At 45.6% G+C, this 17,720-nt stretch overlaps 1 protein-coding gene across 1 annotated transcript in view; it reads right to left on the minus strand.

Moving 5' to 3' along the window:
- PCYT2 (phosphate cytidylyltransferase 2, ethanolamine) overlaps positions 1-17,720 on the minus strand; it is a 164,639-nt gene that overhangs the window by 34,546 nt on the left and 112,373 nt on the right. The window contains exons 5-6 of the mRNA XM_086931174.1: positions 17,331-17,415; positions 17,200-17,238 (exon numbers count right to left, since the gene is read on the minus strand). Coding sequence (XP_086787300.1) covers positions 17,200-17,238; positions 17,331-17,415 — 124 coding nt within the window. The remainder of the gene's footprint in view (positions 1-17,199; positions 17,239-17,330; positions 17,416-17,720) is intronic.

A 17,720-nucleotide genomic window follows, 5' to 3' on the forward strand; every position in this document is an offset into this window, starting at 1 on the left:
GGACACCAGTATCTGTTCCTACGTGGTTTGCCTCCAACGTTACATTTCTGGAATACCAAATGCAGCACTGATAGACAATGCCACAGGAGACTATGAGCTTACTCAAACAAAATTCGGCGTTTTGTTCCTGGTAGCTGCAATTCTGCAAAATCTGGAAGCCGCAGGACGAGTTCTGAAATGTAATGCTGCAGTCAAGAGGCTGGGGCTAGTTTTAATGGAGTTTCCCAGCCCTTGGCTACTGCTAGGGGATGCTGGCAGCCTTCCTGCAAGCATGAGTCCAATAAGACTATCACTTGCATGTCACTTTTAAGGGGCTCAGCAGGTAGTCCAATTTTCTGATTTCTTTTTCCTTTTCCTTTTTTTCGCTTTCCAATATGACTGTTTCTTTCTTTAACTTGTAGATTTCCAAATCCATCATGGGAATTGTCACAATGGGTGTTTAATCATCTCCTCTTCCTGTTTCTTTCATATATAAAAGGGGGCGTTTGGTTGGAGGGTGCATGGCAATACAGCCATGTTTATTTGCTCTCACCTCCTGCTGGCTCCTCTTTCTTCTGCTACAATAGGATGCTTTTGGGATTCGTGTCCTGTCCTTTGAAGTCTTGCCTTCTGGAGTTACTAATCCTGCAAGCATGCTTGTTATGCCTATGGCTTTTCCTGCTATGACAGCTTCCTTTGGGCACATGTTTATCACATTTTTCACTTGTGTGATTACATTGTGCTTTCAGGAAGTAGTCACCCTACTCCTAGGGCAGTCAAAGTTTCATTTCCGCAAATTAATTTGCATCTAGCTTCAACAGTGTCCTCCATGAGAAAAGGAAACAGGCAGTATACCTTTCACAAAGAGAGAAGAAACAATGGAAGGACATAAGGAAAATGTCAGAAACTGTGACGGAGATGGATGGGATGGCGGCAAATAACTGCCCTTCTAATATTGGTATGCAACTAGATGAAAGTAGTGAGAACGAGGTGATCAGAACAATGGCCAGCGGAAATGCTAGGTTGGGGAGTAGCGATACAGGTTTCACTCTTGACATATAATGCTAGGCAACTTTCTAGCACCACCTAGTGATGGCACTCATTCCACACTGTACATCAGGCAGCTTTGGTCTCGCTGACCCGCAGTCTATTTGCATCCAGCAACAATCTCCCATAGTGTTTGCTGCTGCTAGAGCAAATTACATATTGATCTGCTCTTTGGTGAAATCAAATGATGATGGCTGTTGAAAGGTGTATTGATGAGCTTATCTGAATTGTAAGATTGCCAAAAAATAAATATGCTTCGAAGATTTGGTTCTCCACACATCCCTTCTTCATGACGCAGAGCGATGTTACAGTCTCTTTCAACATTAGATAAATTAGCAGGGAGACGATTTTCTTTGCGTCTATGGGCCTGTTCAGGCCAAATAAAGCTTTTCTGTGATAACTTGTACCAAATGAGTGTCACACTTTAAACAAACAGCGCAGGTGTGGTGACAGACTTGTGGCAACCCAACTTCAACCTCCCAAAATTGCTATATCCGCAAACACCCTTAAAGTGTGATTAACCGAGAATTCTAACTTATGCACGAAATGTTGCGATTTCTTTTAATATTGCTCAGTGACAAATATAGGGATATTGAAGTAACATTTTTTACAATATTTCCAGTCATAATGGAGTACATTTACTGCGCACATAGATAATTCTCTAGTGTCACATATATCTTTGCCCATATACTTTAGCTTCCTTGGCTAGTGGTCTCATTGTACCGATCACTTCCCTGTTCCATACGCCTAACATCAGAAACTACTACATCTGCTGGGGTGACCTCTGCTGAAAAGGCACCTTTAATTGGGAATGTTCTACTTCTCATACAAACCGGAGTCAGAAAATAGGGTGTGACTGCATTTAATAGAGATTCAATTGTTGGAATAGCATCCAATGATAAAGTCAGTCAGAAAAATATGGTGCAGAATGTCTGTATGGATTAGTTACTTACCTGTAATCCTAGTTCTCATCCAGGGGTATACTCATCAAAGTCATAAGCTATGAATAATCCCCGCCTATGTGCGGGATCCCGGAGCATATAGAAAATACATATAAATATATATGTATAAATATGTGAAACATATAATTGCAGCCTAAAAAACATTTTCTAACTGGCAAAAGTGCCGCAAAATTACATAAATTAGTATACATACAGTAGTACTCTTCCAAACCCTAAGGAAGAAAGAGAGCAGAAAACATTTGTATACAACAATGCTTTATGGCCACAGGAAAACCTGTAATTGCAGGCATTTGCCAGTAGGCTGCAGTAGAGTATAAAGCAAACAGAGAAAACTGACACCTTGCCTTTAAGGCATTAGAGTAGGGGTACCGTGCCTTTAAGACCTGAAGGCAACCCCCTGCTCCCATGGTGCACCACAGGTGACAGTTGGGTCAGTTCTTTTTGGAGGTGAATAACACCTGAGGAGATCCATAATAAAACATCTCATAACTTTGTAATTCTGCTCGTCCGGGGAGGTGGGCGGGAGCTTATGACTTTGATAAGTATACCCCTGGATGAGAACTAGGATTACAGGTAAGTAACTAATCTTTCTCATCCAGGGGATACTCATCAATAGTCATAATCTATGAATAGATTAGCAAGCTCATACCCAAAGTCTCGCGGACGAGCAAGAAGTGTAAAAACTTCACAGAAAAGCTAAGACATATATTGACAATACATCTTAAGCAAACAAGTTCCTTAAAGAGGCCTGCCCTACCCTGGCATCGGCCTGAGTATCTGAGTCCAGGCAATAATGACGGTTAAATGTATGGACAGACCGCCAAGTTGCCGCTTTACAAATTTCAGAAATAGGAACATTACGAAGGAGAGCTGTAGTGGAAGCTTTCCCTCTGGTAGAATGTGCATGTGGTCTACCCTGCAAGGTTTTGTTAGCTAGTTGATAAGCAAAAGCTATACAGGAGACAATCCAGCGAGAAATTGACCGTTTGGAAGCTGACAGACCAGTATTATTACTGCCATAGTTAACAAAAAGCCGGTCAGACTTTCTCAGAGGCAGGGTTTTTGACAAGTAAAACTTCAGGACCCTCCGGAGATCAAGGGAGTGTAATGACCTCTCCGGGGGAGTGGAAGGATTAGGAAAAAAGGTAGGTAAGGTAATAGACTGGTTGATATGAAAGTCTGAAACCACCTTAGGCAGGAAACTTGGGTGTGTTCTTAAAACCAACCTATTGGCATGAAAAAATGTGTAAGGTTCCTTGCAACACAAGGCCTGGATTTCGCTGACCCTACGGGCAGAGGTAATCACCACTAAAAAAGCAGCTTTCCAGGTCAAGTGCTGCAAAGAGGCCTTATGGATAGGCTCGAAAGGTGCACTCATCAGCTTAGTCAGTACAATATTGAGCTCCCAGGGAGGAGAGGGAGACCTCACGGGTGGGAAGACTTTCTTCAGGCCTTCTAGGAAATCTTTATCTACGGGCATAAGGAAGAAAGATGTCTGACTGGGAGACTTCCTATATGCTGTGATGGCAGCTAAATGAACCTTGATGGAGGGGTATTTCAAGCCTGATTTCGCTAAATGCAGTAAATATGGAAGAATCACCTGCTCTTGGCCATGTACCGGGTCAAGAGAGTGCTCACAACACCATAAGAAGAACCTCTTCCACTTGAAAGCGTAGCACTTCCTAGTGGAGGGTCGCTTCGATTCCTTAAGAATATTCAGGCAGTCTGCTGGGAGGTCTAGATATCCATACTGGATGACCTCAGGAGCCATGCCGTCAAGCGAAGGGAAGGAAGGTTGGAGTACAGCACCTTCCCCTGGTCTTTGGTCAGCAAGTCTGGACGGCATGGTAGTCGCCGGTGAGGAACCTCCGACATCTGAAGAAGATCGGGGTACCACCACTGGCGTGGCCACTCTGGTGCTATCAGGATCATTCTGGTGTTGGTCCTGTAGAACTTCTGGATCACCGCCGGGATCAGAGGCAGGGGAGGAAAGGCGTAGAGTAACGTCTGAGACCAGTTGATCAAAAGGCCATTCCCCAGTGATCCCTGTTGGGGGAACCTGGAGGCGAAGACGGGGCATTTTGTGTTGGCCGCGTCTGCGAACAGGTCTACGTCCGGTACGCCCCAACACCGAAAAATCTCTTGAGCCACTTCCTTGTTGAGCACCCAATCGTGCGCTTCAACGAAGATTCTGCTGAGGCAGTCTGCTTGGACGTTTTGAATTCCTGGTAGATGAACTGCCACGATGGATAGGCCTCTTGCTAGGAGCCAATGCCAGATCGCTTGTGCTTCCAGAGACAAGACTCTTGACCTCGTGCCTCCCTGCTTGTTCAGATAGAACATAGTTGTTGTGTTGTCAGTCTGAACCTGGAGGTGGTTGGTGCGCAGAGCAGGATAAAGAGACTTGAGAGCAAGATGAACTGCTCGAAGCTCCAGGAAGTTGATATGGTAGCCTTGCTCTACCTCGGACCAAAGGCCTTGAACTTGGAGTTGGTCCATGTGAGCACCCCAGCCTTGAAGAGAGGCATCAGTGACAATTGACTGAGATGGAGGAGGACGATGGAATGGCACTCCTCGGAGAAGATTGGATCGTTTCAACCACCACCTGATCGAGTCCCTGGCCCCTTGAGGAAGCAAGACTCGGTCTTCCCACTGGTCCGATCTCTGAGACCACTGATCTTCCAGGGCTTGTTGTAGAGGTCTCATGTGAAGGCGAGCATTGGGCACAATGTAAATGCATGAAGCCATCGATCCCAGCAGAAAAGACACTTGTCTGGCTGTGGGGGCCCGATTGTCCAGAAGAAGGCGACCTTTCAGGAGCATAGATGACAACCTCTCTTCCGAAGGACACACACTTGCCTGAAGTGAGTCCAGAGAAGCACCCAGGTAGTGGATCCGCTGGGAAGGGTTGAGAACTGATTTCTTCAGATTGACATGAAGTCCCAACGACTCCATTAGTTTCTGAAGCAGCGACGGGGTGGAGCTCTTCAACAACCAATCGTCTAGATATGGATAGACGAAGATCTTTCTTTTGCGGAGAAAAGCAGCCACCACCGCCATGCATTTTGAGAATGTCCGAGGTGCAGATTTCAGGCCAAACGGCAGCACTCGATATTGGTAGTGACGACGTCCGATCTGAAACCTTAGAAACTTCCGGTGTTTGATTGACACTGGTATGTGGAAGTAGGCGTCCTGCAAGTCGATGGCGCACATCCAGTCTCCCTGATGAAGATGTGGGAAGATCTGGTGCAGGGCAAGCATACAGAACTTTTCTTTTCGTATGAACTTGTTTAGCCTTCGAAGGTCTAGAATGGGCCTGTATTCTTTGACAGATCCTCGTTTCTGAACCGGGAAATATCGGGAGTACACTCCTTAATTTCTTTGAGTTGCGGGAACCTCCTCTATAGCCCTTTTTTCTAGAAGGATGGAGACTTCTTCTCGTAGCAATTGAGTCTTGTAACGTGGAAGATGCTGCAATTGGGGGAATACCTGCGGAGGAGGAGACTTGAACCTCAGCAAGTAGCCATGCTGCACAATACTCAGCACCCATTTGTCTTTTGTAATGGATTCCCACTCTGTCAGATGTTGAAAAACACTCCCTCCCACCGGAGTGGTGAACAGACGTGGAGGAAGCAATGGCTCAGGGCTTAGGAGGTTGCTTTGAGGAAGACTGCTGCCTGTTATTGCCACCTCTTCCTCTTCCAGGACGACGCTGCTGGAACTGCGTCTTCTACTGAGACTGGGATTGCCACTGAGGGGTTTGAACCCTCTGTTGGAAGGCCTTCCTGTCTCCTTGACGAAAACGCTTCTTGAACTCCTTGCGTTTTTCCAATCCCACAGCTTTGACGGTGTCCATTTCTGCTTTCATTTTGGACATTTCGTCGTCTGTGTGTGGACCAAATAGAGATTTCCCATTGAAGGGCAAATTCAAAATCTTTTTCTGGGCGTCTGGTTTGAGTCCCGTCAGGCGGAGCCAGGCCAAACGGCGGGAACAAATACCGCTTGAGTAGCCATGAGCTGCAGGTCAGAGGCATCCACTGCGGAGCTAATAACTTGATTGGCTACCAAGCCTCCCTCCTGTAAAGTCTCCAGAAAATCTTGGCGATCTTCCTTGGGGAGCTTGTCAGTAAAGCAAGTCAGAGAATCCCAAAGGGACCTGTCGTACCTTCCAAGCAAGGCAGAGGCACTAGCCACCTTCATAAAGGAGGAGGAGGTGTTGCACACCTTCCTACCAAAAGAGTCCATAAGCTTGCTATCTTTTTCAGGTGGTACTGAGGAAGAAGTAGATCCTGCATGGGACTTCATGGCAGCCGCCACAATGATTAAGTCCGCAGGGGGATCCGATCTGAGGAACAAAGGATCCTCTGGAGGGGCCTTGTACTTCTTGGCTATTCGAGACGGAACAGATCCCACCACTGCTGGTGTGAGAAAAGTAGCCATAGCTGGTTCCAGGAGACCGGGAACCAGAGGTAGTAGAGGCCTGGGCGCTGTACGATGACGGAGGGTATCAAAAATCACAGAAGTGGGAGCCACTGGAGTGTTCAGCGTGATATTCAGCTTTTTTGCTCCCCTGACCAGTACATCGGAGAAAGTCGCGAGGTCATCAATCGGAGAGACTCGGGAAGGAGGCGTTGAGGAGTAGGTCGGAGAATAACCTCGGTAAGAGGACCTAGTTGAAGACTATCTTGTAGAGGATCTTGTACGCCGTCTCCTATGGGACCTGTCACGATGCCTGCTGTGACTGCCCCTGGACCTAGAACGGTGACTTGATGGAGACCTTGTCCTTGGCCGGATTGGAGATTTTGGTCTAACAGGAGTCCTTGACCGCACTGGGGAACGTGATCGGAATCTAGATCTAGGCCTGGGTGAAATCCTGGGATTCCGAGGAGATCTAGCTGGTCTGGCTGGAGTCTTTGCCTTCGAAGGGGAATAAGTACGGGAGTAATCCGAGCCCGGACTACTCTGTCCAGATACAGTCCCTTGAGGATGAGTCAAGCTACCCGCAGATCTGAGCGAAGATTCTGGGGAGACCTGTACAATATTCAAGCCAGGTGAAGATGATTTTCCTGAAGCCTTAGAACCAGGAGACTCCACTTCTGCTGTCACTTTATCCCTCGACGGCGAAATCCTCGACGTCGAAGAAGTCTGGGTGACCAGCGGCGTCGAGCAGTGCCTTGAAGCTCTCGACGGTGATCGACTACGTCGTGGAAAACTCGGCTGTGAACCTCGACGTCGATCCGGAGACCTCGACGTCGATCTTCCTCGACATCGATCAGGTGGAGGTGTATCATGACGTCGAGTCAACGACGATTCTTGACGTCGTCTCGACGCTGATCTTCCTCGACGTCGCGTTGACGCCGACCTTTCCTGGCGTCGCCTCGGCGTCGACCTCCTTGACGTCGAAGGATGGGATCTAGCAGACCCTCTCGACGGCGGCCCGCTAGCCAGCGGCGACCTAGATGCCGTCCTAGCTCTCGACGCCGATCCCTTCCGGGGTGGCGGAGAGTGTCTCGACGTCGACGGAAGCCTCGACGTCGACGGAGACTTAGATGCAGCAGCAGCCATGGACTTCGAGCCCGAAGCATGGTGCCTCGACGCCGACTTACTCGATTGCAGCGGAGTTCTTCGACGTCGTGAAGATGATCTGGGCCTTTTCGACGGCGACGTCGACGGAGTTCTTCGACCTTCATTCCTCTTTTTGGAGACAGGAGAGGTGGAATGACGCCGTTTTCGGCCGTGCTTGCTTGTAGGAGACGATCTAGGGGCTGTAGAAGCAACCACCTGGTGACTCTTGTCCATCTCCTGCATTGCATGAAGTCGAATCCTCTCCCTGTCGCGAAGAGTCCGACTTTTACATTTTTTACAATGATGGCACTGATCAGGAATGTGTGAAGATGGAAGGCACACAATACAAACAGAATGTGGGTCATTCAGAGCCATCTTCTTGTCACAGGAAGGACATTTCCGAAAAAGAGCAGGCATTCTGACAGGAAATTCTTGTGGGTTACCACAGAAAAATAAATCAGAAGCCTTAATTAATCAAAAAATGTTGAAATATTTGAGAAAACTCTCTCAAAAAACCAATTTCAGTTGAAAACTGAAGAGCTCAAGCTCCAGGATCCTCACAGAAGGAGCCGGAAAAAAGAACTGACCCAACTGTCACCTGTGGTGCACCATGGGAGCAGGGGGTTGCCTTCAGGTCTTAAAGGCACAGTACCCCTACTCTAATGCCTTAAAGGCAAGGTGTCAGTTTTCTCTGTTTGCTTTATACTCTACTGCAGCCTACTGGCAAATGCCTGCAATTACAGGTTTTCCTATGGCAATAAAGCATTGTTGTATACAAATGTTTTCTGCTCTCTTTCTTCCTTAGGGTTTGGAAGAGTACTACTGTATGTATACTAATTTATGTAATTTTGCGGCACTTTTGCCAGTTAGAAAATGTTTTTTAGGCTGCAATTATATGTTTCACATATTTATATGTATTTTCTATATGCTCCGGGATCCCGCACATAGGGGGGGATTATTCATAGATTAGGACTATTGATGAGTATCCCCTGGATGAGAACCGAGTATCACTCCATGAGTCCGACAAATGATGACAATAGAGTAAGAAAGGTTAGGAACAGTCAAATGATCATCCCCAAGAAACTGGGGCACACAAACCCTCCCATTTGCAGCTGTCCAGGGAGAGCTTCTCTCCAGGGACTTAAGTAAAATGTGTTCAGGCTTGATTGCATTATTCGATGGCCTTCCAACCAAATGAAGAGATTTTTGTATAAAGAGTAAATGAGCCCTGATCACACTGGGAAGGTGCTGGTTATGCTTGGTGTTCCAAGGATGGGAACATGACAAAGATCTGTGACGTAGCCTCTACAGTGGCCAAGAGACAGCCACTCTAGTTCAAGTTCAAATAACTTTATTCGATTGTAAACCTTACAATCATAAAAGCACAATTCATAAACATACAGTTAAAAACAATCCAACTATTTCATTTATACGACAACAATTTCCTTAAACAATAAAAAAGACAGAAGTAACAGGCAGAGTGAACATTTTAAAAATATAAATAGTTACAACACGATAAAAAATACCTAACGGAAATAGCAGCATAATTATCCCTCCATACTTTTCCTGAAGGTAATTGCTAGTTTAAAAAACTACAAACAAATAAAGTGCAATCGCATTTCAGAAGTTGCTGGTTTAATCTGTGCAAATTTCAGTTTTTGGAGGCAAGATTTTAGATATAGCCTCCGAGGTATTGTATAATAAGGGCAAATAAATAAAAAGTGTGCCAGATCTTGCGGAGACTTTCCGTCGCAGCCGCAAGCTGGCAACACCTGACCTCGATGGGCCCCATTTGGTATCGCCAGTAAGAGATGAAAAAGGTCAAAACGGAACCTTGTTAATAGATAACGTTCATAGCCAGTCATGGGCCATGATAGGTATGGTTCCATTTGTAGACAGGTTTTAAGTAGAACATGTTTCTTAACACTGTCCTTCTGCAACTCAACCTCCTCCCGGGTGGTATACCTGGTTGTCATAAATGTGTTTTTCACAAAAATGACATCTGATTTAGTAATAAGGTTTGGAGTTAAAAACAAATCAGGCAGTCATATTTCGGTAAGGCGATCATTTATATACTTCAGCCACGGGACCTTGAACCTACCATCCCATGTTAAAGCTTCTTGTAATATATCATGGGTGAGAGGTATGTTGTTGTTGAGCCAGCAATTCAACCAACACAATACGGGGTTAGCTGCTATTCTATCACTTAAGTAAGGTACACCTAGCTCCTCGTGTACTGAGAAATTTCCGGTTCCCCTTGGCAGCCTCAGTATTTTCTTCAGGAAATTATTTTCTACAACCTCCAAATCCCTCAACTTACTGTAGCCCCAGAGCTCACTTCCATAGCAAGCGACGGCAACACTCTTTGCCTGGTATAGTTTAAGTAAAGCAGCCACCGGGCTGTTGCCAATTTTTCTCGCGAAGCCAAGTATGGCTGCATTTACAGAGTTACCTCGCCCTTCTTCTTGAGAACAGCGGGGCCCCAAGATAATTGGTGATCAAGAAGGACCCCAAGGTATGAAAAGGTTTTGGTGTTTGGAATTTTTTCCCCATTTATGCAGAATAGATTAGATTTTCGTGATCCTAGGCCTATCTTCATAGCATAGGACTTAGAGTTATTAATACTTAGGCCTCGGGACTCCATAAAGTCAAAGAAGGAGTTTAAAAGTGTCTTGAGGCTGATTGCTGTCCTAGAAATAAGGACAGCGTCGTCCGCGTAGAGCAGAACAGGGACGCCTTTTCGGCCTACATAGGGGTAATCGGCTCCTGTTTTTAGCAGATGCTCCTCCAACTCGTTGATATACAAGTTGAAGAGGAATGGAGCCAAGATACACCCCGGTCGAACACCCCGATTGATTCTGATATCCCTCGCCACTTTCAGATCTTGAGTATATCGAACATTAGCTCTTGTATCGGAGTGCAGGTCAGCCAGAAAGTTAATTAGGTTCTTCTCTACACCCATCTTTAACAAGGTGTACCATAATTTGCCTCTGTCCACGCAATCAAATGCGGACGATAAGTCCATAAAGGTCATGTGGACAGTTCCCTGCCTGGCCAGGGTATATTTACCTAAGATCAAATATAGATTCAGACACTGGGTAACTGTCGAGTGACCAGGTCTGAAGCCATATTGTATTGGGGATATAACATTATTTTCATTTGCCCATGTGGTTAACCTGTTCAAGATTATACCACCTACCACTTTGGCTACAGAATTGATTAAGGCTATTGGCCTGTAGCATAACGGGCTGCTACGATCGCCCTTTTTAAACACGGGCACTATGTTCGATAACCCCCATGACCTTGGGCACCCCGAGATTGCAGCTGCGTTTACTACAGCAGTAAGGACAGGGGCCCATAATGAGGTACAAGATTTAAAAAGGTCCGGAGGCAAGCCATCCGGGCCTGGGGCCTTATTACTAGTTAACCCTTGGATACCCTTTTCTACTTCGTTAACTGAAAAGCACAAAGAATTCTCCATAGGAGTTGAAAAAACATTTTCTGCCTGTTGCTCATTGCTTTTAAAGATTGCACTAAAGTGAGTGACCCAGTCCTCCTCTGGGATATTAGTGCCAAGTGCTATGTTGCTGGGATTGTCAAACGGAGGTTTGTTAATAATTTGCCAGAATTTGCTGCTATTGCCCAGAACTGATGGGTCAAGTAGAGACTACCAGGTGCAAGCCTTAATTTCTTTTTTCCGTGTAGCTAGTGATTTCTTGTAAATCAGTCGCAAGTTTTTGATTTGACCTTGGTCTCTGGGTTTGATTTTTAACACCTTTCTCAAGTCTCTGCTTGCCTTAGAACCGGTATGGTCAAACCATTTGGGATTATTTCTAGTTTGACCCCTCACTGGAGCTGTTAACATAGAGCCTACTAATAATACCACTGCCTCAAAACCAGCTAAAGTTTTCTCTGGGGATGTAGATGGTGACACGCAGGCCGCAAGATCCTCGCCAACATGACTTATTTATTTCAGTGTACATGTTCTCTTGATTTACCATTGACCATTTCAATCGGCGTTTGCCATTAATACAACTTAACGTTCACCGGTCTTCACAGATCATTCGCTGTTCAAATAGTCCCCCACCCAGTCTAATGGTTAAGGGGTTGTGATCACTATAGATGGTCGTTTGAATGGTAAATCTCGAGACCCAGTTGACAAGGTCTGCAGATAGTAGTATGTGATCTATAAAAGACCCCTGGCCTAAACCTTTAAATGTGGGGGCATCAAAGACCTTGGACTCGGGAACCATGGACATGGCTACAGTTAGATTATTTTCATTCACCAGGTCGTTGAGATTAGCTCCACGCCTGGAATGAGCGAAATGAAAACCTTCCACACTATTACACCCCAGAGATCCCATAGGGGTAACTCCTGGGTTACCACATGGGTGTACATTAAAATCACCTACAATCAGTACCTTTCGTGACAGTGTACGTGCCCCCTTTCTCAGCATCTCATTCAAAGTCAAAATATTACATTCGCCTTTACTATTAATAGCATTATAAAAATTAATTAAAGTCAGGGCATGTTTGCCTCTCTTCAATTCGAGCACCTGAATGTTCCGATTTGCGTGGTAACAGTTACTTATTTTACAACAAAGTCCCAAATTAATGAAGGTAGCCAGGCCCCCCTTTGCTCTTCCACTAATTGAGGGAGCTGCAGGTGTTAAAAAGCTTTGATAACCCTCAATGAAGGCATTATAATCTTCCATCCATGTCTCTTGGAGGCATATAACTGCATATTTCTTAACAAATGCTAACCAAGCGGGATCACATATTTTATCAGCCAAACCTGCTATATTCCAGGACACTAAGCTCACCTTACAATCACCAGACTCTGTTCAAAGGACAGCTTCTCTAATTATAGGTTCTGGTAACTGATTGAGTTGTTCTACATATCTGTCTCCCGGAGTTTCTGTTCTAGAAGGGTTTAGTTCTGCGTGGATTGGAAGAAGATTAGGAGCCTCGGGCAGATCATGTAATATGCTATTGTCCTCGTATGATACAGAGCTATCCTTTAAGTAATCTGCATCTAGCTCTGTCTGGCTATTGTTATCTAGTTCAGCTGTCAGAGAGGGAACAGTTATTACTTGTGTATATGTAGCCCTAAGTTCCCCCTGTACATGTTTACTTTGCATAAGACCAGTAGGTATTGGTATAACTGGGACAGCATGAAGTCAGTCGACCCCCTCCAAGCCACTCTGGTCATAGAAGACATCAAACCTGTTTGAGATAGGTACATTGTAGTAGGTGTTTGGGTATGTTAATTGAGAATGGTCGCGGTGGTGATACGACCCGTGTGAAACCTCCCATCTCTCTTGATAGGTTACTGGGTGGTTAACTTGTCTAATCTCCCAGGGTATATCTCTCCTATACTGTCTTTGATCTTCTGCAGTATACGGACCACGATTCCTTGGGGTTACTCCATTATGATATGAATTGAAGTTATCTTGAGTTTTCTCCTGCTCTGGAATGGGATATGAGTACGCTTTATTTGAACTATAATCATTTGAGGGGTAAAAGTAACTTCGATCCATGGTACGGATCAAGCTACTAATCGGACTATCCTTCCAGCCAGTGATGTATCTTGCCACACGACTATCCTTAAAGTTGACAACGATGCAGTCGCCCTCAGTGGATTTAAATCTGTGACCCACCCAGTCGACCCTCCTAACATTTGTTATTTTACCACTAATGTGGGGAGGAATTGGTCTATGGGCGGTTAACCAATGACTCACTTTATTTTTCAAGTCCCCATAACTCTCTATCTTGCCCACTTCTAGTTGCGGTACACCAATCATTACTATGGTGTATAAGTGGGATTTCGGAGGGAGATTAATGTGAGGGACTTTTTTTGGTTGCGTCGGCTTAGGTGTTTGTGCTGGTCGTGTGTTTATGGCTGCACTTTGTATTGGTGTTGGCCTTTGAGACTCAGCCTGGTCATCGAGTGGGTCAGGGGGTAGACCTTCCGCAGCCCATTCACTCTCATCACTGCAAGTTATAGAACCGTCTGAGATAGTGGGGAGGGTCGAAACTACTGCTATGTTGGTATTTGCACAAATAGGCAAAATTGGGGTGTTATGAGCTGTAACACCCAAAGAGGGGATAGATGACGTGTTAGAGCTATCACTTTGAGTATTATTCTTAACACGTGTCTTTGTGATGTTAGATTGCTTTTGGTTACCTTTAGATGGTAGAGAGCTATCCTTCGGTGTGGGTGCGGTGAGAATCTTTAATATGCTCTTAGTATCCTTTTTTGGGGATTTTTCAAGCTTCACTAAGGTTTGCTCTATACTGATAATTCTATCGCTTAAAGGTTGCAAGAGAGATTTAACTAGATGTTCCAGTTCTGTCAGGTATATTTTATCTGGCGAACTTGCCCTTTCGGTCTGACTTGTCTGATCTATGTGAATTTTGGTGTACTCTGGCTGTGTTTCATTGGGCAGTGTTACGCCCTGGGTAGAAGACATGGTAATGGGATTAGATGTTCCGGTACGTGGTTTAGCCAGTCTAAAGTTTAACTATACATCCTTTGCTGAGGGCTTATGGATACCTAGTGGTCTGTATATTTTCCTCACTATAGATTTAGTTTTAGTTTTTTTCCCGTAACGCCGCTTTGTCTTTTTAGGGGATAGTGGTTTATCTGCTGATGTTACGTTTACAAGAGGCGAACTTTCAACAAATACGTCCCCTGGGGAATTTAGTGAAATAATTCCTGGTTGGGACAAGCACATATTACCCCCAGAATTGAAAGTAAAACAAGGGACTTCCTTCTATGCTATTTACTGGTATAGGTGAGGCTAAAGGTGCATTTTTCCTACTACTTTTTTGGCCACTGGGTAACCCTGTAAAGGATTGCATCAAAAGAGATTCCTCTAAATTAATAGAGGAATCCCCAGTGTTGTTATTAGCGGTAGTATGCATTGAAAGATTAGGAAAACACATATTTGGAGTCATTGAGAGACGCCTCTCCGTGTTTTGAATAGCATCTGCAACTACACCTATGGTCTTTTGTAACATTAAGTCAATGGCTGTAAGCGATGGTAAAGGTGTAGATGGAACACTCTTATTTCTGGTCGACGATCTTGTGGCCACAGGGGTCTTTCTTACTTTAGTCATCATATAGGAGATAACCGGGAGGCCAAATAAAATACTAGACTCTTGTAAAGAGCAACTTAACAGCTATAACAGGCCTCACATGCGATGAAGAAATCTGAAGAAACACTTTCACCTTGTGCTTTGTCCCAGGGTGCTGGCGATGAAAGGGGGGTGGCCCGTCCCGTCTCCTTCTGTCCCCTGAGGGCCACAGAGGGCCCGCCCTTTGCCCGGGCTTAGCCCCGGGCGCTCCCACGACGCGGGTAGTGACGTTATTTTTAAGCGCCTCCTGGCGCGTCCCTGGCGTGTCCTGCGCACTGCCCGCTGGGAAATGTAGTCTCCCACTCGGCGGCCGCTTGGTTGTACTCGCGGCGGCGGGGGGACTACAGGGCAGGGTCAGCAGCGGCGAGTCAGCGTTTCAGCAGCAGTCCTAGAGGGCGAGTAACAGGAGTCTTTATCAGCAAGCGTCCACTCCGACGCTCAGGTCAGCAAATGTCAGAGCACCCGCTCCCCCGGTGGTGACGTTATTTTTAAGCGCCTCCTGGCGCGTCCCTGGCATGTCCTGCACACTGCCCGCTGGGAAATGTAGTCCCCTTCTCGGCGGCCGCTTGGTTGTACTCGCGGCGGCGGGGGCGACTACAGGGCAGGGTCAGCAGCGGCGAGGCAGCGTTTCAGCAGCAGTCCTAGAGTGCGAGTAACAGGAGTCTTTATCAGCAAGCGTCCACTCCGACGCTCAGGTCAGCAAATGTCAGAGACAGCCACTCTAAATAAAGGATATTGACCTTTGTGCTGAATGACGTCACAACATTAATCTTCTACGTTTCAAAGACATACGTGGTAAGTGACTAGCGGTAGAGCAACTGAAGCTCAAGTACCCTTTCTTCTCAACACAGAGGGATGTGTACTTTGAGCACTTATTCGGAAAGCTGCTGCATGGCAATCTTGACTTGCAGCCCTTCCAAAGAGTAGCTACTAAACCTCGAGAAGAGGAGGTATCTGCTGTGTGAAAGGCTCTCCAGAGCACGCTGCAACTATCAGCAAGATTACAATCCCTGCAAATGGATAAACCTTATGGGGGTTCAAACGTACTTCTATGTAAAGTCTTTCGGCGTTTGCAGCGCAGGTACCAAAAAGGACCCTCGCCAGCAGAGGGACAAGTTATGAAGAGACTTTGGTCCCACTTTGCGGCGGCAGTAGCCATGACTTCTCCATCAGAGCTCAAAGAATCCGACACTAATGAAATGTACCGCTTCTGGCTGGCTAATGAGGGACAAGTAGACAGGAAGGGCATGAACATCTGAAAGCACAAGGAAACCTCTGCAGAGCGGGCACATCTTTCGAAAGAGCAGCTCATCCTACCTCCCTAATTAAGGAACGAGGTCAACGAAAGGTTACACAAGTCGGACAAAAAATAAGGAATGTACTTTTCTCAGAAAAAACGACTTCGAAAAACCGTACATGACATCAATAGGTTATCGGGAATATTGATGGCCCGTGAAAAGTAATTCAGGATGTGTTCTAAAAATCAGATGTAAGGTGTAAAATCAAACTCGAAGAAAGAGTAGTTGGTGCACGGTTTTTCGAAGTCCCTTCCTTCTATCGTTAGTGCTAAAATTGCAGAGGCCTGTGAATAAGGTGCTCCCAGTGCAACTACATTGGAAACAAATCAATTAAAGATACCAGTGATGAAAAATAGTTTTGGAGCGATTCCATGGTAAGGAAGAAATTTCATTTCAGTTTAAAACGTCCGTCTGTTGTGCTTTTTATGTTAAAACAGGACACAGATCCTGCAAAATGTCTGGAGACTTCAAACAGGTTTGTAATGGAGTAAACTAGGTGATGTGTCCATAAACGTGTGACATATGGGAACTATGCGAGGCTTGTGTTAATGTGGAGGGTCCTGCAAGATGGGGACCTTCAGCAACCACGCTACCATCTGTAGTCTTCAACTGCAAAAGAGTGCTCCGTTAATACCCCGACATGAAACGCCTGATTCACCGCTTCATTTCCAAGAAGTGACTGCAATACTTAACGAAGACATCTCCATTTATTCAAGTTGCAGCCAGTGCATTCATTGGTATAGCCAGCTTCGTGCATGATAGTTTGAAAAATTGTTAAAGAACAGGGACTACCATCTAACATGCATGCGGTACAAGGCATACATGAGCAAGCATCACCCACTGGAACACCCTACACTGAAAGATGTGAAGCACAGCAGGTTTCATGATCACATGCTCCACAAACCCACCCAAAACTAAGGCCCTCGCAGCCTAGGGTAAGATTCCCCACCCCATTCAGTCTCTGTGCAAAACTAATACAACTATTTACATTTCAGGTATGTTCCCCCAATCCATGCGAACACACCCTCCAACCCAAGCTAGGAAATACTTGCCATACGATCACCTCCCCAACCTTATTCCCTGGTATCACCAGCCTCCTGTTGCACATCAGTATGAGCCGAACAGGGAATACTGCAAGCCTCCATCCCATAACCATCCATACACAGTGATTCCATACTGCTGCATTAATGGGGAAAGTAAAAACTCACCTTGTTAAAGTTGTCTGTGTGCTGCTGGTAATCTTCGTACTGCAGGGGGAAAGGAAGATCATGTCACAAAACATCATTACATCTTCGTCACAACCAAAAGCAGACTGACTAGCTAAGGAGGCCACACTCACCATGTTACTGTGATGGGTTTTGGTCATAAGCAGCATCCTTCCTACTAAGTCTGTGGTGGAGACACCCTGTGTGCGTTGACACTCCCTGCAAGAGATGAGATAGATGAGGACAGGTCCTGGGTACCATAAAGGGATTCGAAGTACAAGAATAAAAGCCACATAACCTCGTTCACAGAAATAGGCCACAAGACTCAATGTGAATTAAACCAAGTGCAAGATCGCAGGAACCAGACAAGAACATCAAGAGTTACGAAGGAGTGATCTTTGAGCTTCTAAAACCTAAACGCGATACAAACAGCATTGGAGTGGTACCAATACTAGCTCAATAAAAGTCTTTGAGAATTCAATCACCTCTTATTGTTTTCCTGACTCAGATAAAAGATTCAGTAA

The sequence above is a fragment of the Lissotriton vulgaris genome, chromosome 7 (assembly GCF_964263255.1).
Source record: "Lissotriton vulgaris chromosome 7, aLisVul1.2, whole genome shotgun sequence".
NCBI classification, from domain to species: Eukaryota; Metazoa; Chordata; class Amphibia; order Caudata; family Salamandridae; genus Lissotriton; species Lissotriton vulgaris.